The sequence below is a fragment of the Rhineura floridana genome, chromosome 1, assembly GCF_030035675.1.
Source record: "Rhineura floridana isolate rRhiFlo1 chromosome 1, rRhiFlo1.hap2, whole genome shotgun sequence".
Classification (NCBI taxonomy): Eukaryota; Metazoa; Chordata; class Lepidosauria; order Squamata; family Rhineuridae; genus Rhineura; species Rhineura floridana.
This window is the reverse complement of record NC_084480.1, coordinates 275727930-275751639: the sequence shown is the minus strand read 5'-3', so window position 1 is coordinate 275751639 and position 23710 is coordinate 275727930. Positions and strand designations below refer to the sequence as shown.

Genomic DNA, 23710 nt, shown 5'->3' with positions numbered 1-23710 from the left:
ATGCCTCTTTCAAGGTGGCCATCTACAGTTTCTGTGAATGGTGGGAAACATCCAGCCCTAAATAAACCCAGCATGGATCCGGATATGGCCTGTGAGACCATTCCTCTCAAACCACACCCATCTGCCCCAGACCTGATATTATCTGTGACATTGGGTGTGCTGGTGCTATGGATACGGCCACATAGGAACACTCAAGAGCTTAACCGATTGTTCCTTTGCAAGCTGATCCTTTGACTGACAGCTGATCAGCACTGACAGTTCAAACCACTTCCTCCAAATGCAGCATTTTTTCCTCTGCAGAGAATTGCTTGGAGAAAGTGGTTTAAATCTAAGCTGCTTCTTCCAAATGGACTTCAAAGGGTCTTGCTGGTTACAGGAAGCCCCTTTGAAGGTGCACTACCAGCACCAATCACCTGATAGGCATTGAAAGTGTGTCTTCAAAGGAGGTTGATCTAAGCACTGCTCAACTGACCAGAACTAATTTTCTCACCCCTGCTCTAAGATATATTAAAAATAATTTTTAAAAAAAATTAAATATATTTTATCATTATTACCATAATTATTTCAGCTCGGAAGACAATTTACAGTTTCAAAATGCACAATATAGAAACAAAAATACAGGTAAAAACAACTAAAATTGAACTAAACCATCATTAACACAAAATTGAAGGGTGGGATTCAAAAGCCAGGTGGAACAGAACAGTTTTACAGCTAGGTCAAGATTGGTCCAGTATAGCCTTTCTTGGTGGTGGGACATACACCAGTGCCACTGAAGTTTGTCAGTTTCAGGCAGGTTCATAGAATAATAGAGTTGAAAGGAGCCTATAAGACCACTGAGTCCAATCCCCTGCTCAGGGCAGGAATCCAACTTAAAGCATACCCAACAGATGGCTGTCCAGCTGCCTCTTGAGTGCATCCAGTGTTGGAGAGCCCACTACCTCCCTAGGCAATTGGTTCCATTATCGTACTGCTCTAACAGTTTTTCCTGATGTTCAGTTGAAATCTGGCTTGAGCCTATTATTCCATGTCCTGCACTCTGTGATGAAGAGGAGATCCTGGCCCTCCTCTGTGTGACAACCTTTCAAGTACTTGAAGAGTGCAATCATATCTCCTCTCAGTATTCTCTTCTCAAGGCTAAACATGCCAAGTTCTTTTAGTCTCTCCTCATAGGGCTTTGTTTCCATCCCCTATCATCCTCATTGCCCTCCTCTGAACCTGTTCCTGTTTGTTTGCATCCTTCTTAAAGTGTGGTGTCCAGAGATGGATGCAGTACTCAAGATAAGGCCTAACTAGTGCCGAATAGAGAGGAAATAGTACTTCATGTGATTTGGAAATGATATTTCTGTTAATGCAGCTTAAATGCAGCCTATCAGATATCCTTGCTTCCAAAAAAACTGTTCAGGAAGTTTTACTTTATTAGAGAAATGAATAAACTATCCACACTTTTGTGGAGTCTATTAGCATATACTATTATAAATCTGTGGGAAGCATTTTCTCTGCTTATCTAGGAATGCTCTTTTTCGATTAAATGACAAAATAGTTATACAGTGAAAAATCACAAATGGTGCACGCTGCACTCTGTGCAATGAACACAATTTACCTAAAATGCGAGTAAAAGGAAAATTGTGAATGGTGTAGCAAAATGTCCTGAAGGATGTTATGTTACTGTTGTATGCTGTCTGGGATTACTCTTGTGCAAATGTGCAAAAAGATTGTTAGATTTTTTTTTTTTGTTTTAGGAGGTAAATGCTGAATGATCCATTTGACATCCTAATGTAAATGTACTGCCTTCAAGTCGATTCCGACTTATGGCGACCCTATTAACAGGGTTTTCATGAGGCTGAGAGGCTGTGACTGGCCCAAGGTCACCCAGTGAGCTTCATGGCTATGTGGGGATTCGAACCCTGGTCTCCCAGGTCGTAGTCCAACACCTTAACCATTTGGTTTTTTTTTTATCATACTTTAGTCCCAAGAGCTCAGGATTCTCCCATCCCAAATTATTTGTATATTAGAATAAATGCAGTACTTTAATGACTTTAGGAAAAGCTGCAATGACTGGTTTATCCTATATGGGTATCTTGAGCTTAATATTGTCATTCCTCTGACAATACACCTAGCTTTTCAACATGGTTTCATAGCTTGGTTAATAAATTATTTTTAATAACTTCTGATGGTTATTTAGTGTGTAGCAAGATTAACATTTTATACTTCATAGGTAATACAGAAAGGCTGCATTTCACCAGCAACAGACTGTATGTTCATGAGATATGTGTACATGAGCGCTAAATGTATATGCTTTGGTAGATTTCTGTATATGCACATTTGAAAATGAAGTATTTCCCTTCAGATAAGCAGGAGAAAATGTGGGGCAGCACCATCACCACTCCAAAAAAAACCCAATAGCAAAAGGAAAGTCAAGTCTCATGCCAGTGATTGAAAGCAGCACATTGTTTGGTCCAATTCATGCATAACATTTTGAGCTGATAAACTGATTTATGAGCTGTGTGCCTATGCATTCCTTCCTCAAGGATCTGGCCTCAGTGCTTATATTCTGCCAGATTTAACCCATAGTTTGCTAGATAGTGCTGGAGGACATTCTTCAGTAGGGATGACTCCTCCTACCGGTCGTGACAGGCAGGGTCTCTAAGCTTCTTTGTAACCTCTCCTGGGGGAGGAGTCGTCCCTCTCTCCAGACCAGCACTGCCTGCGGTCAGTGAAGGTCTGGAGTTTAATCTCTCCTCGCTAGCTAGAGCTTCTTTCTTTTGTTTTTGGTTTGTATTCTCTCAGTGTCTTTTATTGTGCAAATCTTCTCCTTATGTTTGTTTTATTTATCCCGCCTGAACCTTCCCCCTCTCCTACCTTCACTCCGTGGGTTGGGGGTTTGTGAGGCCAGGTCGAGCCCGGCTGGGTTCGCAGCCATCGAGGAAGGAGGCCGAAGACGGGTGGAGTGCGGCTAGCTGCATCATAACAACAAAAGCAGCAGCTGCACGCATGGGAGTTTCTCGCCCGCTCCGCAGAGCCGCATTTCCGCAACCCTCGCGTTCAGCGGGCTCGCAGCTCCAGGCTCCCCCCCTTTCCCTCCTACCCTTCGCCAAGGGCTCACCTCGTTGAGGGAGGAAGCCTCAGCAGGGGGTTGAGCGGTGCCCGCTACACGGCTTGCCTGCAAACTGACTTCCCGTGCAATTTCCTCAACGTCAGGGAGTCAGCACCGCCATATTATGGCCTCGCCTGCTGCCTTCCTGCCAAGAGCCCTGCTTCGTGGGAGAGGCAAGGGACCTAGAGGACTCACAACAATCAGTCCTTTCTCCGTCCCAGAGCATAGAAAGCGGGGGTATGAATCTCCTAGATGAAGGTATGGATATTTTCACCCCCCACTCTCAATTCCCCAAATTTATGACCTGGGTTAAAGAGCTCATTGCCTCTGAAGTCAGTGGCTCTCTTTCACACATGCGTAAAAGTAAGAAGCGCAAACATTCGAGGAAGCGCTCCCACAGGGGAAAGCGCAGGGAGGACGGGCATGGCAGCGCATCTCTAAGAGACAACCATTCCAGGTTCTCTTCTCCCTCATACCAAGCCATGAGGCGGGGGGGATCGCCCCCTCCCCCATGCATTTTACATGAAGAGTCAACACAGGATTCACCAAGGGGTGATAAGGAGATACCTGGTCACAGCGTGTTTGGGGGGGGTCGCAAGGCGATCACACCCACAGTCTCATGTAGGTCCCTCTTCCTCTATGGCCTGGGCTCGGCAGGCGTGGGCACGGTCGCCTATGCAGGCCCCTCCTACACTGGGCGCTCCATCAGATTCTGAGGAATTCCTAGAGCAGGACAGGGAAGAGGGGGAACTTTCGGGTGAGGAAATAGAGGTCACCCAGGCACAACCCAGACTCTTCGCCCCTGAGGTTTTTCAGCCGCTCCTTTCCAAGGCCCGCAGGGTACTGCAACTGCCAGAGGCAGAGGGGGGGGGACGAACCCACTCAGTCAGTCTCGGCAGGTGCAAAAAAGGCTTTCCCGTCCAGGGACAATAAACAGGTTTCAGTTCCCTTTCCCCAGGCTTTTGATGACGTGTGGGATGCCGAATGGTCATCGCCATGCAAGCCAAAGCCACCTGCCAAGTGGGCAAAGAAACATTACATTTTTGCCGACAGGATCATGGCAAGACTCCGTGTTCCCACAGTGGACCCGCCTATTGCTGCTCTTACTAGCTCGGCGGTGATCCCAACAGAAGGGGAGGGGGGGCCCAAGGACCATTGCGACAAGAGAGTCGAAGGGGCCCTTCGTAGGAGTTTCGAGGCAGACGCTGTTGGCTTTAGGGCTGCAGCCACTTCCTCAGTTTTCTCCAGAGCGGTTTTTATGTGGGCTGAAGAGTTTGGGGCACGGGATGATGTTCCCAAATTTGTAAAGGACGGGTTAAAGAAAATGGCGTACGCCTCGGCCCTGGCAGCCGACGCATCCATGGATGCCCTACAGTTTGCAGCATGCTCTATGGCTGCCTCCACAGTGGCTCGACGCAACATTTGGCTTAGACAGTGGGCTGTGGACTCAGGGTCACAGACCCGCCTCACTGCTCTACCTTTTTCAGGTGCTAAGTTATTCGGGGAGCCTCTAGAGGCCCACCTGGTGGAAATTAGGGACAAGAAGAAAACACTCCCTATGGCCAGAAGAGAGGAACAGAAGGGCAGACAGAACCAGTTTTTTCGTCCCTCAAAACAGCCCTTTAGATTTCGGCCATCCAACAGGCCTTGCTGGGGCAGACAAGACAAAGGGGGTGGACACGCTTCCTCCACTAAATCTGGAGGCGTACCATTCTCCTCAGGGAGGAACCAGAGGGGAGCCCCAAAGGGCTCTTTCTCCTGACTGGCGGCTGCCAGAGGCCTCTCGTGGAGTGGGAGCACAGCTTCTAGAGTTTGCTCACCGCTGGAGAGGCATCACCTCAGACAAATGGGTACTGAACACGGTTTCCATGGGATATGCCATAGAGTTATGACACATTCCACACGACCGTTTTCGCCCCACTCCGAGGTCCCGAAGGCCGGAGAAGCACTTGCGCTACCTGGAAGCTATTCAACACCTGCTGGATATCAGGGCAATAGAGCCAGTATTTCCCTTGGAGAGGAAATCAGGGGTATATTCCATTTTTTTCTTGGTCGACAAAAAGAACGGCGACACGAGGGCTATCTTGGATCTCAAATGGATCAACAGGTGGGTGGCCAAGAAGCACTTCAAAATGGAAACCCTTCGCTCCATAACAGCAGCCCTAAGAAAAGGGGATTGGCTTTAGGTATTATTATGACAAATAAAAATTCAAAGTTGTTTCATAATAATTATGAAAAACTATGGACAGAGATTAAGAAAGACTTGCTAAAATGGGATAAATTACAATTGTCATTAATGGGCAGAATATCCGTGATAAAAATGAATGTATTGCCGAGAATGATGTTTTTGTTTCAAACAATACCTGTAATATTCTCTGATTTACCTTTTAAACAATGGCAAAAAGATATTTCTAAATTTGTTTGGCAGGGAAAAAAACCAAGAGTTAAATTTAAATTATTACAAGATGCCAAAGAAAGAGGAGGACTGGGATTACCAAATCTGAGACTTTATTTTGCTGCCTGTTGTTTAGTCTGGATAAAGGAATGGTTATTCTTGAGGAATAAAAGAGTATTGGATTTGGAGGGCCATAACCTGAAATGGGGATGGCATGGATATCTATGGTATGATCAAGTAAAAGTTAATGTGGATTTTAATAATCATTTTATAAGACGTCCTCTGTTGAAAATATGGAATAGATATAAACCAAGGTTTTACTCGAAAATACCATTATGTGTCTCAAGTCAAGAAGCATTTTATAGAAGAGAAATGGCTGGAAAAGAGAAATGGTTAACTTATCAAGAACTTTTAGAAAATGTATATGGAGAATATATAATGAAAGAGAGAGAACAACTGATAAAGGAAGGATATAGTTCTCAGTGGTTTGCCTATTTACAATTGTTAGAGAGATATAAAATGGATAAGAAAATGTATGGGTTTGAAATAAGTAAATCTGATTTTGAAATAGGTTTGTGTACAAATGATGAAAATATAATTGCGAAAATGTATAAACTCTTGCTGAAAATGGATATGGAAGAAGAACAAGTAAAAGAGTGAGTGTATGGTAAAGTGGGCAAAAAATTTTGGTTATAATATACAAATGGATCAATGGGAAAATATGTGGAAAAAAGGCTTGAGATTTACATTATGCTATAATCTTAAAGAAAATTTCTATAAAATGATGTACCGTTGGTACATGACTCCAGAAAAGTTGTCAAAAATGTATAGTAATGTTTCTAATGTTTGTTGGAAATGTAAACAACAAGAAGGGTCATTTTGTCATATGTGGTGGTTGTGTAAACAGGCAAAATTATTTTGGGCACAGATAGGTAGGATGATGCAAAAAATTCTAAAGATAAATATTCAGTCAAAACCAGAATTTTTTTTATTGGGTTTTATGGATAAGCAAATAGAAAAGAAATATGGAAGAATAATATTATATATGATTATGGCAGCAAGATTATTATATGCACAAAAGTGGAAAATGGAATCAACACCAACAACGGAAGAATGGCTATTGAAATTAATGGACTTAGTAGAGATGGATAAATTGACATGTTTACTTAGAGAAAAATCGACAGATACATTTCTTAAGGAATGGAAGCCTCTCTTAGACTTTTTGTTGAAAGATAAAAATGAAATGATGATAATGGGATTTGACGATTAATTAAGATAGACTATGGAGAAAAGTGATTTTGTATGTATTAAGGGACAGGTTTGATATATATTTTATATTTATAGCTGATCTGTGACAAATCGGAAGTCAAATTTTTTATTTTTATTTTTATAGTGTTATGTTTTTTTATTTTGTTTTGTTTGTTTTATGAAAATTTGAATAAAAATTATTGTAAAAAAGAAAAGGGGATTGGCTGACCTCAGTGGACCTCTCAGAGGCGTATCTACACATTCCAATCCGCAAGCAGCACAGGCGCTTTCTCCGGTTCTCGTACGACAACAGACACTTCCAGTACAGGGCTTTGCCGTTCGGCCTTTCCTCAGCACCAAGGGTCTTTACCAAGGTACTGGTGGTTCTGATCGCGCATCTCAGAGCTATGGGGATATGCCTGCACCCCTATCTGGATGACATCCTGGTGAGGGCGCCATCCCGGGACCAGTCACACACAGACACCCATCTCACCGTATCGTGGCTCCAATGGATGGGCTTCATGGTGAACCTGGAAAAGAGCATGCTAACCCCGTCACTAACTATTCCGCACCTGGGGGTGATCCTGGACATGCAACGTTTCCACATGAGGCTCACCGAAGAAAGGGCACTGAAACTCCAGCTACGGCTTCGGGAAGCGGTTTCTGTTCCAGCGTTGGACCTGATGAGGCTGGCTTAGCTTCTGGGGTCCCTGGTGTCGGCATACGACCTAGTTCAGTGGGCCCAGTTCCATTCAAGAACTCTGCAACAGATGTTTCTGCCCTACCTGGAAGAAATAGTACTACGACACAGATGCTCGATCTCAGTGCCTACAGCAGTACGGACAGAGCTCCGGTGGTGGCTGGAACCTCAGAGGTTGACCCATGGAGTCAGCCTGGCAGACCCTCCACGCATAATCATGACCTCAGATGTGAGTCTGTACGGATGAGGGGCTCACCTGGACCTCAAGGTAGTTCAGGGGACATGGTCTGCAACGGAGGTGCGGTTCAATATAAACATACTGGAATTGCGGGCCATTAGACTGGGCCTTCAGGCCTTCGCCCAGGAGATCAAGGGGAAGCATCTCCTCATACGCACCAACAACTCATCGGCGAAATCTTATGTCAACAGACAAGGGGGCACGAGATCAAAGGGCTTGATGCTCAAGGTAGAGCGCCTGTTCAAATGGGCGGAGGGGCATCTCACCTCCATGAAGGCCAAACACTTGGCGGGCTCCAACAATTTTGTGGCTGACTGGCTCAGCAGGACAGCCATCAAAGAGACAGAATGGCAACTCACCCCAGACGTTTTCCAACAGGTGGTGCGCAGGTGGGGAGAACCAGTAGTGGATCTCTTTGCAACACCCGCAAACACACAGTTACGCCGGTTCTTCACAAGAAATCCGTGTCATCAGGCTCGGCACAAATGCACTAGTCACACCGTGGCCAAAAGGCCTCCTGTACGCCTTCCCTCCATTCGGGCTGATACAACGCACGATCCAGCGGGTTCGGACTCTGAAGGCGAAAATCATTATAGTGACACCCCATTGGCCTCGACGCCCCTGGTTTCCGGACCTACTGAACATGTCAGTCGAGAGACCCTGGCAGGTTCCCTCTCGAACGGATCTTCTGATCCAGGGCCCAATCTGCCACCCTCGTCCAGAGTTGTTCCGGCTGACAGTTTGGAGACTGAGCGGTTGTGGTTGAGTGCTAAAGGCTTTAAGGGGAAAGTGCTAGATACGCTACTGGCCTCGCGTAGACAGTCCACGAACCGGGTTTACTCATCCACGTGGAAGGTGTTCCTGTCCTGGTGCTCTGCCAATACAATGGACCCTTGGTCTTGAGATGTCAGAGGTCCCCTTAGGTTCCTCCAGTCGGGTCTTGATAAGGGTCTGAGCGCAGCCACCCTCAAGAGACAAGCTGCAGCTCTTAGTAGCATTTTGTTTTGCCTGGGGGGCCCCCCGCTTTCCTCCAACCCTTTCCTTAAACGTTTTCTAAGAGGGGTGACGCTCGTTTCCCCGCCAATGGTTCACAGGTTTCCAAACTGGAACCTTACCTGGGTGCTGACGGCGTTGACGGGACCGCCATTTGAACCAATGGCTACCTGCCCCCTGAACATCTTATCATTCAAAACAGTTTTCCTGGTTTCCATTACATCGGCACACAGAGTTTCCGAGTTGGGGGCATTATCTTCGGACCCTCAATTGTGCGTTTTCCATCAGGACGAGGTTGTCCTCCGACCAGACCCAGCTTTCCTGCCTAAAATCAATTCGGTTTTTCATAGGTTGCAGGAAGTGGTTCTCCCGTCATTCTGCCCCGCTCCTTCCTGTTCCCAGGAACGTAGGTGGCACTCTCTAGATGTGAGGAGGGCCCTTCGTTTCTACCTGGATCGTACCCTGGAATTCAGGAGGTCTGAGGCCCTCTTCGTGGCTTTCTCTGGGAAATCAAAGGGGTGTAAGATGACAACCACCTCTATCTCGCGCTGGCTCAGGGAGACTATAGCTCATGCATACCAGACTCTGGGTAAGGAACCTCCATTGGGTACCACGGTGCACTCAATTAGGGGGGCAGCGGCTTCAGCAGCATTTAAAGGGGGGTTCTCCATAATGGATATCTGTAGGGCGGCTACATGGGCTTCTCCACACACTTTCATCAGACATTATAAAATAGACTCATTTTCCTCAGCTGATGCTGCCTTTGGCAGGAAGGTGCTCCAGAAGGTGTTGCCTCATAGCTAGAGGAATCCCACCCGGAGTCCTTGTAAAGTGCTCTGTCATATCCCTACTGAAGAATGTCCTCCAGCACTATCTAGCAAAAATGGAAATTTTACTCACCGTGAATTTCTATTTGTAGATAGTGCTGGAGGACATTCCACCCACCTCTCATTCCTCTGCGTCAACCTTCTGGAGCGGGAGGGGGAGTGGGGGAGTTGGGGCTTCTGCCAGCGCCTTACATTTGCACACATTGTTTAGTATTGTGTGTCCCCCTTCATGTGTGCTCTGTCTTCTGGCACATCGGTTCTGTGCTGGTCTACCATTTTTTCTTCAGCTATCTCCTGGTTTAGGCTTCCACTTTGGGGATTTCCACGAGGCTGTGGATTTGGGGCCTGAGGGGGTTCCTGGCTCTGTCAGTTCGGTCTGGAGAGAGGGACGACTCCTCCCCCAGGAGAGGTTACAAAGAAGCTTAGAGACCCTGCCTGTCACGACCGGTAGGAGGAGTCATCCCTACTGAAGAATGTCCTCCAGCACTATCTACAAATAGAAATTCACGGTGAGTAAAATTTCCATTTTTCCTGTGATGTCCAAATTGTGAAACTGTGGTTTAATATCTGTTTACAAAGTAGGATCTTATCAAGACTTACGTCCTGGCTTATTAAAATCACAGCTTCCTGGTATGGATGTCACTGAAGCCAGGCACACAAAGGGAGAAGGGACAATGAGGGAGCACATAGACACACAGTCATTCTTTGGCTGATACACTGCGCAGAGAGCTCTTTGAGTAAGCGGTATTTCATTTTTTAAAATAATATTATAAACCATGGTTTATCGGCTCAAGATTGCTATGTCTGAGCTAAGCCATAGCGACGTTTGCCTGTGTTTTAACTAAGGAATGCTAAAACAAATGAACATTTTTCAATTAAAAATGAATATTAAAATTGTCCATCACTGTTACTCTTTGGTTTACAAAATGTGGTTTTTATGAATTCTGTGATGTTGCATGAATATTGATTAGCAAATATGTTGAGTTATATATGCAGGATTACATCATAAATATTTTCAATTAGAAACTGGCATGATGGAAATTTAAGCCCTTAAGTTGGCAAGTAGTTGGATGAGGTGCACTTGTTACCCCATTTGAAGGATTGACACTAGGTTTTAATTAAGTTGCTTTTTATTGATTATCACATTTGTTGTATTATCCCATGTTTTATTACTTTATATTTATGGCTTCGTTGTGTTTATGCTCCCTGTTTTTTCTATATGTGATGACCTATGGTTTGAAGCAATACATTTTAACTGATTGTGTGAAATATCTATCTTAAAGGCAGACATTTATTATTTGTTTTAGTACTTTTCATTTTAATCTCCATTTATTAAAATATGTAATTTCTTTTAGTGCCCTTAAAGGAAGACGCTTGCTTGCAATGCATTGGCAATTTTTACAGTTAAATTGTCACTTCCCAACAGCAGCTCAAGATCTGCCTCTCCCTTAGTTTATTCCATCAGATGAAACCCCTGCACAACTAGAGCATTACATCATGCCCAGTGTGTTCTTTTGTTTTTAACGTTTTTGAATCAAACAGAAAAGTAATCCATATACAGCACTTGAGAGATCAACTATTGCTTGTTGCTTCAATATAAGTTGAAAGTGAAATAATTTCATTTTTCCATTTCTCTGTGCTGATTTGTACAGAGTTTTGAACAGGGATGTCAGAGAATTCCGACAGACACAGAAATTGCTGGTGTTTGCTTATTTGTCCCATGTCTGGAATGTAAATCAATCCAGCAAATATTATCAGTATTCACTATCGTTGTTGCTTGCAGTCTGAAAACAATACGCAATTGATTATCTCTCCCCCCCCCAATTTGCATTGTTTCCTTTGCATTGAAATGAATGGGGTAGAATAACATAGTGACAATGTATTTTATTTAATGAATTACACAAATTATGTAAATTTAGTCTTGCAGGCTTAATTTGGATTTACTCTAGCACAGTTTAAAGCAGAATATGACCTAATTTATGATCCATGGAAGTCAACCAAATGTGTGAACAAATTAATGAATGGTTGAGATCTTTTTTTTTAATTTTTCAGAACTCCATGAAAGTGATGTTTAAATGCCTTTGGAAAAACTGTGGAAAAGTACTAAGCACAGCTGTTGGTATTCAAAAACACATCCGGACCATCCACCTTGGGTAAGAAAATTCTAATTCCTTCTAACTATGAAAAGACTTTATACAAATCCATTTTACTCAGAAGTAAGTCTAATTGATTTCACTGGGAATTATATCTAAGTGAACATGCTTAGAATCTACCTATTAATGGAGGTATCTCAGTTATCTACTATCAGGTTGATAAAGATTCTGAAAAAGATCTAGGACCAGTTCCCGTATTACGTTGGACTACATTTTTACATATACTGGAGTTATTTCTAAAAATGATTATGGAAATGATGTACTGGTTCAATTCACACATCATGCTAAGCCAATCCATGGCTTAGCATGAACAAACCAACATGCAGGCTTCCAGAGTGGAAATTGTGATTGCTTTGTTCCTCCCTTGGCTGTTCTGCTGCTGCACTAAGCAAAGCCATGGTTTGGCTTAGCATGTCATCCGAATCTGGGGTCATACTTAGCTCTCTCTAGACACACCATGAGCTGTAACCAAAGTTTATCCTATGGTTTGCTGCTCGTGGTTTGTCTTGGGGAGCTTCACTGTGGTCCACTCGTCATTATAAATGATGATTTATCATGACATCTGAAGGAGTTAGCTTAGCTTTTAAAATGCAAATCCAGTGTCCCTTTAATTCTGTGTCTCAGTGGTACATTCGTTACACACACAAACAAAATGGACACGCAGGCATAAAAAAAAGCTCAGTTGGAAGAATATTAATATTGGTTGTACTATTAGTCATAAAAGTCAATAAATGTAACTTTTTTGCATCCACCAATGTACTAACATAACAGTTCCACTTTAATGAATTTAATATGCTGAAATTAACTTCTTGGCCTTTACTTGATTTAGGCGTGTAGGAGAATCGGACTACAGTGATGGAGAGGAAGATTTTTACTACACAGAGATACGTCTCAACACTGATTCAGTAGCTGATGGATTAAGTAGCTTATCTCCCGTCTCCCCATCTGTAGCATCTCCTCCTTCTTTTCCATCACAAGATGTGAGCAAAAGCGAGCTGTCATGTGCCAAAACAGATGCAAAAGGGATGACACCTCTAAGCCGCTCAGCTCCTACCAACCTCTACCTCGTTCACTCTGACCACGCTTACCAGGTAAAACTCCTTGTAGCCCTAAGGTCTATTGGTTCAATATGTATGTAAAAGGAAAGACACTGTTGGTTTATCATTATGTGAACAAGACATGGCAAGCTTCAGATTTGTACATTATTCTTCCCCTCCTTTTTTGTTAGGGACAAGAAGCTTTTGACTCTAAACCAAACCACAGTTTCTTGTGATGTCTGAATTTCAGAATCTGAGGTTTGTTTAAACTATGGCTTCCTTCTACTGGACTTTTTCAAAAAGAATTTTTAAAAAGCCAGAAGATTTATTTGAATCTGTTACCTTAAAAAATGATATCCCTCATTTCTTTATAAATGAACTCAAGACAGCTGCCAGCAGTTAAAACCAAATCTTGGTTGCACAATCATAAAACCCCCAAACAATGCAACATCAGAAACAAGTAGAGAGAAAATAGAACCGAGCAATGCAAAAGAACAAAGGCTATCTGAAGAAGGGAGGTTTCTGGTGTGTGCATAGGGTCTAAAGGCATAGATTACTTGAGCAAGGTACCCCACCTCTAGGGAAGGACATCTCACAAAGATGGTGCCTCCACTGAAGGCCCTGTTCATGATAGATTCCTGTTCAACCTCAGTCTACAAGAACACCCAGAGTAGTATATAGCAATGTTTCCCACCCAGAGTACTATATCTCAGTGTTGTAACCCAAAAGTGAGTCACAAAGCCTGTGCAAGGGGGTTTATAAGTAAACCCCAGATAATTATTGGTTTAATCATTATTTATTTATTTATTGAATGTATATCCTGCCCTTCCTCCTGAAGGAGTCCAGGATGGCAATGCTTAATTGGTATGATGAATACCTCTTACAACTTTGTTGTTGTGTTGGCATATTATAATGCTGTATTAACACTTGGAAATGAACATCAGAAAGGCTTGAATCTTACATTTTAACATCTGGGGACCGCTTTCTGGTGGCTGGCAGCAGAGAAGACCTAAGATCCAAAATTCACATGACAATAAATCAATGGATCCCCATAATAAAGTAAGTTTGGAATTGTGGGTCACCATACCAAAAAAGTTGCTGAGCCGCTTGCACAAGGTTTTGTATATTATAGTCTCTTGTCATCCCTGTGCAAGTCTTGTAGGGGAAAGAACTGCAACCTGTCAGAAAATTAAGCTGTCAGTAAAATATGAGACAATAGTGTTGCTGATATTTATTTTGAGCTTTGCTTTTTTCCAGCAATTGTAATTGTAATAACTTCTGAAATATCTCTGTACACTGTCATGACTTCCCTTTTTTTTTCTTCCCGCTTTTGCCTTGCAGTTGCTGTGTAACTCATAAGGCTTGACTTTTCCATTGTTTCAAAATGGTGATAGCAACAGAACACCAAGTGCCCGCTCATGTTCATTACTATTCTTTTATCATTCCGTGATAGTTTCTGCCAGAATCTAGCAAATACCATCTTTTCCCCTCTAGTGTTTGTTATCCCCTAAAATGCTGCTTTTGTAAGAGCTTTTTAAACATTATTGGATCTGCATATATTGGAATATTCTTCATTTTTGTAAATTATACTGACTGCAGTTTTTTCTGCTTTCAGTGAATATCATTAGCCGTCCCCTCTAAACCCCTCGGAGAACTATGTGAAAAGTAGAATGCACGGGAAGGACCACAGTTCAGTGGCAAAGCATCTGTTTTGCATGTGGAAGGTCCCAGGTTCAATCTCCAGCTAGGGCAGGAAGATACCCCGTCTGAAACCTCAGAGAGCCACTGCCACTCAGTGTAAACGGTACTAAGCTAGATGGACCAATGGTATCGCTTGATATAAGGCAGCTTACTTTTGTTACAGTTCAACATAATTGCTTTCCAATATTGATACCTAATTCATGAACCTTAGTATGAGACAGTTTACAGTATTATTATGTAGAATAGGGATGTTCCTCCTTAACTGACTGATGTTTTTTAAAACAGGCCACAGCTCCTATGAACATTCCAGGGACAACCAAGTTTACTCCCAATGGAAATAGCTTTAGCATCTCCTGGCAGTCACCCTCAGTTACCTTCACTGGCATTCCAGTAAGTAGAAAACCAACAAATATTGAGATGCACAACTTGGGAGCCCCTCCAGATGTTGTTGGTCTCCAGCTCCCCATCAGCCACTGTGAGCATAGGCAATGGTCAGGGATGAAGGGAGTTGCAGTCCAGCAACAAGGGCCACAGGTTCCCATCCCTGCTTTAAATTGTGGTGCATGCCTGAAAGCATGCTCTGTTGCCTTTTGTCCCGGTGAACACTGTCTTCCAGAAATGCCTCTTTCATCCTCGCCCTAACCTGCCCACCTGTGTAATTTGTGGGTGCATCATTGGCATCAAAAGAGTCGAGTGGGAACTGAGGCACACTTTGAGTAGAAAGGCTGGCAGATGAACCACAGTATTTCATCTGTGAATCAACCAATCCCAGCCAACTGCTTACACTTTGGGTCTTACATTGATGCTTCTTATTGTAATGTACATTTCAAGGTGTTTATTCCATGCCAGTAGAACCCTATATAGATGATATTCCCAAACCTATTATGATTAAATTTGATGTCCTCCAGTCCATTGCATTGTAAGTCCCTTTTGACATTGTCTTGATGGTTTCCCCCACTTCCTCTCCCCTCCCAGCGTTATCTTGGTTGACTTGTGATCCATTGTAATCTCATATTGTGCTTACCATCATTCTTCTGCCTAGGGTCTTATAATCATTTTGTTTGCCATTTTTTCCTGCCTTACATTTCACCTATACAAATTACTCCCATAAGCAAACGATGCTCTAATTTTTATTAAAATAATTGTTCTACCATTTAAATGATTGCCATCAGTCTCCTTTTTATATCAGAGCATTTTACCTAAGGCCACACATTCAGAATTCTCAGTTTCTCACAAATGCACGCTGGCTATACAAAACCTCTGCTTACTAGAAATGTGAATTAGACACTGATAAGGTACTGCCTGCTTCTTCTCTCTTCTCCAAGTGAATCACAAAAGCCTCTTACTGTCAACCTTTGGCATGTCTTGGAGGTTTCTGTAGAGTCTGTGGTCTCCTGCTGAGCTGATAAAAAATGAAAGTAGCTGAATCAATTACATTGCTTTCTGCCAATGAATATTTATTAAATTCCATCAAGGAACAGCTAGCAGTGAAAGGCATCATGCTGGCAGCAATTTGAACAAGAGACTCTTAACAGAACATGGCTGCGCATAAAATACTCCCAAAATGTGATTTCATGACAATATGGTTGATCTAGAATAATTATAAAGATGGCTTGTTCTCTTGTGGCACTGTAGAGAATTGGCACAAGTAGCACAAGAAATCTCATTAGTCACTCTGTAAATCAGATGCTGAAGGCAACTGGATTAGGTGTGCAGGTATTCAGAGAGCTTCAAGCGATGACAGTGATCTTTTGTCCATAATGACTAACCATTCCCAACAAACAATTGAATATCAAGCATTTTCATAGCAATTCTAAAGTGTACAATTAGATTAACATATTGCTGTATGTCTAAAAGCAGGTGTACTGTTTAAAAGTACTTGTGAAATCAGCTATAAGATTTTGACAAGGGTAACACTGAACTAATCTCACTTAAATGGGGGGTTTAGGCTATGAAATGCTTTTAATACTAAATGATGTAGCATGATGATATGGATGGGCCTGCAGTTATTTCAACCATCCTGATTGGAAATATCTATTTTGTCATCAATATAGAAATCAACCATATTAATACATGGTAATCTCAAGATTCACTGTCTCTGATTTGACAGGTAAAAATCAAATTGTGTATATACACACATGTGGATGCACACATCTACATTGGGCTTGGCCTGAACAGTGAACTCTTTTGGAAATGCTGCCAGTGTGTTAACACAAACATTTCCTGTTAAAAAATGAATGTCATGAAAAGATCAGATTCTGCACTAAATTTAATACAAAATTCTGTGTGTGCAGAATTGCAGAAAAATATACATTGACTATAAGGAACTGTTACCAACAAAAGTGTTTGGAGCATTTTCTCATTTCATTGTAGTTCTCTAGACAAGACCATGTATAATTTTTTTCCAGAAGCTAACAAACTGTTGAAGCTGAAAAAATGCAACACGATTATTAATCCTGAATTTCTCTTAGAATATTCAGATGTACCTTCACTAACTTTTCTGGAGTGGATGACTACAGTTGATACTTTTGCCCTAACTTTATATACCAGGGTGGTTGCAGGCAGAAATCTCTTTGTTTTGTGCAATAAAACTAGTTGCCCTGATACCTCCACTTTTCACTGCATAAGCCAAACGAAATGCAAGGAGTTAGCGAAGTCTTGATGAAGCTAGGTACACTCTTCTGTGAACAGGCTCATGAATAGTCTGGCACTTGAGTAGCAGCCTCCCTGTTTATTATGTGTTGAATATCTTGTCCTTCTCACTCTGCAAATTGGAATGTCTAGAAAATAAAACCAAGTGCCAGAGACTCAAGTGCATAGCCATGTATTACATATGTTGCAATTAGATAGCAATTCCAAGGGAGAGCAAGAAACAGGGAGTTTAAATTACAGGAAGATTCTGAGTAAATCTTGGGAAGAAATATCTGTTAAACACATTGTGCATAAGTTGTGAAATCTCCCTTGAACTTTTTCAAGGAAGGTTCAAATAGTCATCTGCTAGAGACGTGTAGTGTTAGCTGGTTTAAACAGTCAATAGAACTTTCTCTGGTCATGTAGCTGCTGGTTGTGGTGGGTGTCACAGCCCCCATCTCTCTCCCCCCCCAATTAATCTTACTTTACAATATTGGATATGCAAGAGAATTTTGAGACAAGTGCAGTAGAAGAGGGCTGAGGCAGAGGGACCGGGGCAAATGTTCCTCCAGGGCATGCCATAGAGTCCTATGTGCTACTTCAGATGAACATTGAGGAGCGCTGCATGTTCAAGTGTTCCCTGCCACTTAACATTTTCTTCTGTGTACACTGGGGAGAGAGTGATTTTTTTAAAAAAAAAATGAGGGAGCATTCAGTCATGCAGTGTCCTACATGCATATCTGAAGTGGGATTGCATCACGTGCTCTGCTGAGTACTTGGATTGGCTGTCTGGGGGCCAACAGAATGGAGCTGGCAGCCTTTAGGAAACAGGTTTTAGGGTAAGTGATTGGACTTTATGACCCACAGTATCTCTTCCAATTAAAAGTTTGTAATCAGAAATGTATTTTTGTCTCTGTTGGTAGATTTCACCAACTCACACACGTCCTGCAGGGAGTGGAGAACAAAAGCAACAGATTCAGACAGTTCTTTCATCGCCACCTAGAGTGTCAGTTGGCCTAAGGTAGGAGACATTTTTACTTCTGACAGTAGATCAGTAAATTAATTGGTATGGGAGGAAAGACTAAGTTACGTATTTTTCCTTCGTTGCCTATGTTTTGATGAAGTTATTTTCAATGTAACTCAAATATATTTGTCCAGAAAAATAGGTGCAAAGCCACCTCTCAGCTGTTCTTACAGTGAAAGAAAGAAAGGGCCATGTGTCCACTGATTTGCTCCCTAGCTAGAAAGTGTAGAGAAGAAACCAGAAAAATGAAAAAAAAATACCGGGGGGAAATCAGAGACTGTACCTCTGTTCCTTTCTGGTGCAGTTTGCTGGAGTTGAAAGGAGATGGGTAAAAGGGATTTGAAGGAATGTGCTTTATGAATAGAGCTAATACTCTGACTTTTTTTACTACTGAATACTTGCCAACTTACTTACAAAGAGAGAGAATACTTGCCAACTTCTCTTACAAAGTTTTAAGCTGCTGCTGTCCTATATACACTTGTCCTGAGAGTAAGCCCACTGAACTCAATGAGCTTACTTCTGAATAGGGGCCTCTTTTTAACCCTTGAAGAAAATTTAGTGAGTAGTGGAATAGCTGGTCATTCACGTTAATTTCTCTAGGCAGAAAACCACACTTTCCATTCTGCTGAAAATGTTCATTGATGCACCAAAGCGTCCCTATTCCAGTCACCACAACCATTCCCTATTCCATTCACCGTAACCATCACAAAACTAGAGTTTTCATTGGATAGACCCATCCTGGTTCTACACCCCTTGCAATACTTTTCTATTTTGGCTGTGCTTCATATCCCCTCTACTTATGCTATTTCATCTCCAATCTGAGATAATTGGACTCATAGTAATCTTTGGATTTCCAGTAACACTTACAGCGATTTTTCCATGTCAGTGTTTTGGATAAAAACAATCATACACCTCTCATTAACCAGCCTTTATTCTTATTATTCTGGCAGGAAACCTAGAGGAGAGGGCAAGAAATGTCGCAAAGTGTATGGGATGGAGAACAGAGATATGTGGTGCACAGCTTGTCGTTGGAAGAAGGCCTGCCAGAGGTTCATTGACTGACACGTGGAAACGTGATGGAGGGTATGGAGCGATGTATGGCAGGATTTTCTTGCTCCAGCTGCACTGTGTGATTTTTATTCTCTGTCTTTTTTAATCCATGTCCTTCAGTGCTGGCTTCTACAGCAAACTTGCTCTTCAAAGCAAAGTAGTTGTATCCAAGGAAAAGGACGACTTAAGGAAAAAGATGACATAAAAGCCTGTGTGCAGCAATATAGGAGGAACAAACAACAAAACCCTCAAAAAATATGAATCAGGAGCAGCTATATGAATTTTTTTCTTTAAAAGGAAAAAAATCTCTTTTTAATAACCTTGAACAATTTGCTTGCCAGGATTATGTGTTTTTCACACTGCACCATTGTCTGTGTTGTGAACTTTGGAATTAGAAAATAATAATCAAGTGATACTTCATTTCCTAAATGTTAATGCACACATACACAGAGGGCTTCTACACCATATTTTACAAATGCATAAGCTACAATTTTCTCAAGAGCAGCTCTCCCAGGAGTGGTGAATAATTCTAATGTGAGCAGTCTTGATTCAAAAGTTGGGGCTTGTCCTTTAGAGATAGTAGAATACTGCTTTGCTGGAAGGAGAAGCATCATTGTGAAGAGGATTTTACAAGAGGTCTGGAACCTAAAGCCTAAGTACCACTTGTGTTTCTTTCCTAAGGGAGGAGACTGGGGTGGAGGTGGGATCACCAGCAAACTTAAAACTCTTATGTACAACCACCACAAGTGGGAAGGGAATCTGACTTTAAATGACCTTCAGTCGAAATAGTATTCTCTGAAATAAGACTTTCAAGATATCTTCCTAGAAGCGATTATAGGAAAACTCTGTACATCTCACAGTACTAAAGGCCGTGTTAAGAAGGTGCATGGGCAGTCACCTGAACGTCATCAGAATTTATTCAGGGATGTGATCCAAACCAGCAGCTTCCTTCCCTGCTTTTTATAGGACATTATCAGGTGAACAGTTCAGTTTAAAATGCAAAGTATTATTTCTGGGGAGGTAAAGGCTACATGGAGAAAACAACTCTCCCCCCACCTAACTTAACAGCTTTCCAACAAGTAAAATATAAATGCAGAATAGCAGTTGTATGTATGTTAAAAGTCGATTGAGGATAAAGTTGTTTCAAGGTCAGAAATAAAAGCCTTCACACTGGCTTGCACTTTGATAGGTCTTTGTGCTTTAGTGTAATTTAGTACTTGTTTGTGTTTTTTTGGTCCATGAGAAGGCCCAGTTTATATTAGCGTGAGGGAAAAATGCTGAGCTAGCTTTTGAAAATCATGGGCACAGGTGGACTGGAAAGATTGTCTGTGTAGGTCCTGCTAAAAATACATGGGATTGGTGCAAGAGCATAATTGGTGTTTGTGCTTAAAAACATCCTGGTGGATTTTGTCCTGTGATATTAACTCCAATGGGATAAGAATGGTATCCCAAGTTGGGAAAACAAGAGGAAGAATGGGAGCCCATATGGATGGTTAGCCCAACTATTGTATAGCTACAAGTCATAGGCAAAATTTATTTTTTCGAAGGACTCTTGATAGAAGGACCTTACTAGCCTTTTCTACAGTGTCTGTCTACCTATGAACGCAGAATCTATAGATTGGGTTGATCCTCATGTGAACTTCAGTCAAAAACTAAAAAAAAAAAATAGCTTTAACGATAGGCCACTTTGTACAGGTATGCCTAAGATTCCAAAATAAGCCTATTTTTAAAACCCCTGCATTGCATTGGTAAGGTTTCCCTTCATCTAAGCACTCACAACAGATATTTATCCAGTTTTCTCTAACATCTCCAAAAAGGGCAGGATCTGCTTTGAACCGATGCAACCAATCTTAACAACTGATGAATAAGAAGCATATGTCCCTGGAGATGTGGCAATAAAATGGCAAAAGACATCAGCTCGATACAAATGATTTTTTTTAAAAAATTATTACTTGGTACCTTTTCAGTTGTAACCATTGAAGTTAAGGGAAAAAGTCAGATTCAGGGGGAAAGGAAGCCCTGTTTTTAGTTAATTCCTCACATCAACTGTAAACTTTGTTTGGCAAGACTCCCTCCAAAACATGACGTGACCAGGCAACTAACTATACATTCCAGAATTGTATACCTATGTCACACCCTGTGTTCCAGCTTCAGTGTGTTTAGGTTGCAGTTAGGGATGAGGGAGAATTTCAATTCAGTTTGCGTTTAAAGATGGCTATCAAATCTGCATTTTCCAAAACAATGCAACTGAAAATCCATCCTTCAAAATTTGCACTTATCTGAATTTTGCGATGCAGCTGTCCAACCAAATAATGTTTACAAAAATGCATATATTAGGGGAAAGTGTTCATAAAAATGAACATATTCATGAAAATAACATATGTATTATATTTGGGGAAATTACTTGCAAACATTTGTACATTAATCAAAACCATACAAAAATGTGTTTATTAGGAGAAATTTGCACTAAAATGCTGGCAAATATTCATGAGGATTTTTTAAAAAAAATCTTAAATTGCTGCAAAAATGTGGAGAACTGAATTTTTATAACTGGAAAAACGAGAAATGGAGAAAACCGTATTTGACAGATCCTTCCATCCCTAGTTGCAGTCATTCTTTTGTGTTGCAGTATATCCCTGGGTGTTCACAATAACCTATCTGAGATTCATTCAGTGGAGATCACCCATACCATAACCTCTGTTATGACTTGTTGCTTGGAAACAAGCACAAACATTAACCTACTTCCTTCACATTCAGGAGGAGGAAAGATAAGAATGGTTCATTCCTAATGTTGTATAGTAAATGTTTGTAGCGCATAAGCTTTGCTTGCTGAAATGCCCAAATTCAATTCCTGGCATTTCCATTAAAAGGTCCCAGTTAACAGGACTATAAAAAGTTTTTCCATGCATGAGCCTTTGAGAGCTACTGCCAGATATGATTGACTTAGATGGACCAATAGTTTGACTCTGTCTTCATATGGTCAAGATAGATACGTTGTAGGAAAAATGAAGATCCCAGAAAAGTATGAGTGCTTTCCAAAATGAAACAAGAATTATATTGTATTTTGCACTAATACCAAATTATTTCTCATTTGAGTAAATGTTTCATTTGAAGTTCACATGGTCCTATTCTAGTTCTATGCTATTTTATATCTATTTTCACAGGACAATATTGACATTCAAGTTGCAAAATAACTCATTTTATCCAGTTAAACTGTTTGTATGACTCATGGTCACCAACCCTATTAGGGCAGAGGTGGGTAAATCTTCTCTAAGCTATGGGTGGGGGTGTTTATTGGAAATATATAACAAAATAGAAATCTGCAGCTGTTTTTTGTATTTTGTTGCATGTATTTATTAATATGATTGTATTTCAGGACTGTGGCTTATGCCAAAATGTTGGTGGTGGGCCTATACCAAATTATTATTGGTGCTCTGAAATATTCAAAGCAGGAGCCAGCCCCTGACATATCGAAATATTCACAAAAGTTGAAAACCAGTGCTTGACACTTGATCATTTAGCATTTTTGTCATACATTTTCAACTTAACTCTGTGTTCATGAGGGCTATATGTGTGTGTGGATAACAAAACATGATCATCCCAGGATTAGTGCCTGCCTGCCAAATATTGTCCACCACTGTCTGCCTTAGTGCAATAGTATTCATAAAGTTTAATCAGCATCAACTGCTTTCTCCCATTTCCATTTCTCTGCTCTGCAAAGCTTTTTTATACTGTGCGTGTTCAAGTCTTCTATTGTGAGAGTGTCTCACATGGCAACACTGAGACACCCTTTGTTTGAACTACTGTTGCCTGCCGTAGGTAGGTTGAAGGCCAAGCTGTCCTAAGATAGGACTTGGTTGTTTACTCATTGACTGAAGAGGCCTTTAAGTGGCTCTTCTAGATCTGTAATACGAAGAGAAGAATATAGTTTAACAATGGGACAGCTCAAGTTTGCCTTGTACATAGTAACTGCTTGTTCTAAAATTGCTTACAACATAACAGATTTTTTTATTGTTGTAGAATTTCAATAGGGTTTTGAAACCCAGGAAAACCACAGTAAGTAGGTCATTAATTAAGCCAGCTTGTTGGATAAGATAAATGCTATGCTATACACAGGTGGCTGCAATGAACAATTCATTGGTTATTTTCTTTTAATCCTTGCTGAATTTTACAGTATGTTTTTGAATTTGTGCTTCCTGAATATTATCCAGTAAATTTTGAGCATGAAATTGGGATTTGGAGAGACCCCAAACTCCCCCTCAATGTTCACCCATTTTTATGCAGATTCATGGGTTATTCCCCAGTGGTTCCTGGAGGGCACTCAGATTCTCGGGATGGCGCCTCCCCCCCTTGGTGCGACAGGCAGGGTCATATCTTCTAATTGCCTCACCCAGGGGGAGAAGCCATCCTGTCCCCCAGACCGGCCCTGCTATTTGCGGTGGACAGTCAGGGTCTGGCTGAGCTCCTTAAGAGCCAGCCTGTCTTCTTTTGTTAGATTCCTCACCTCTCTTTCCTGTTCTTTGTTCTGGCTAATCTTCTTATCTTTTCTCTGAGACTTTCCCCCTTCCCTCACCAAACTCTTTAGATAAGGATGGGGAGTGAGAACAATTAGAGGGTCT

General features: G+C 41.7%; 1 protein-coding gene across 2 annotated transcripts in view; it reads left to right on the top strand.

Moving 5' to 3' along the window:
- Positions 1–23418, top strand: part of ZNF704 (zinc finger protein 704) — a 90044-nt gene extending 66626 nt beyond the window's left edge. Inside the window, exons 5-9 of one of the 2 annotated variants that reach the window (XM_061602089.1) lie at positions 11548–11648; positions 12478–12739; positions 14672–14776; positions 17941–18038; positions 18992–23418. In XM_061602089.1, the coding sequence (XP_061458073.1) occupies positions 11548–11648; positions 12478–12739; positions 14672–14776; positions 17941–18038; positions 18992–19103 (678 nt within the window). In that variant the 3' untranslated portion in view covers positions 19104–23418. The remainder of the gene's footprint in view (positions 1–11547; positions 11649–12477; positions 12740–14671; positions 14777–17940; positions 18039–18991) is intronic. The other variant, XM_061602079.1, reaches the window with a different exon arrangement.
- The last annotated feature ends 292 nt before the right edge of the window (positions 23419–23710 follow it).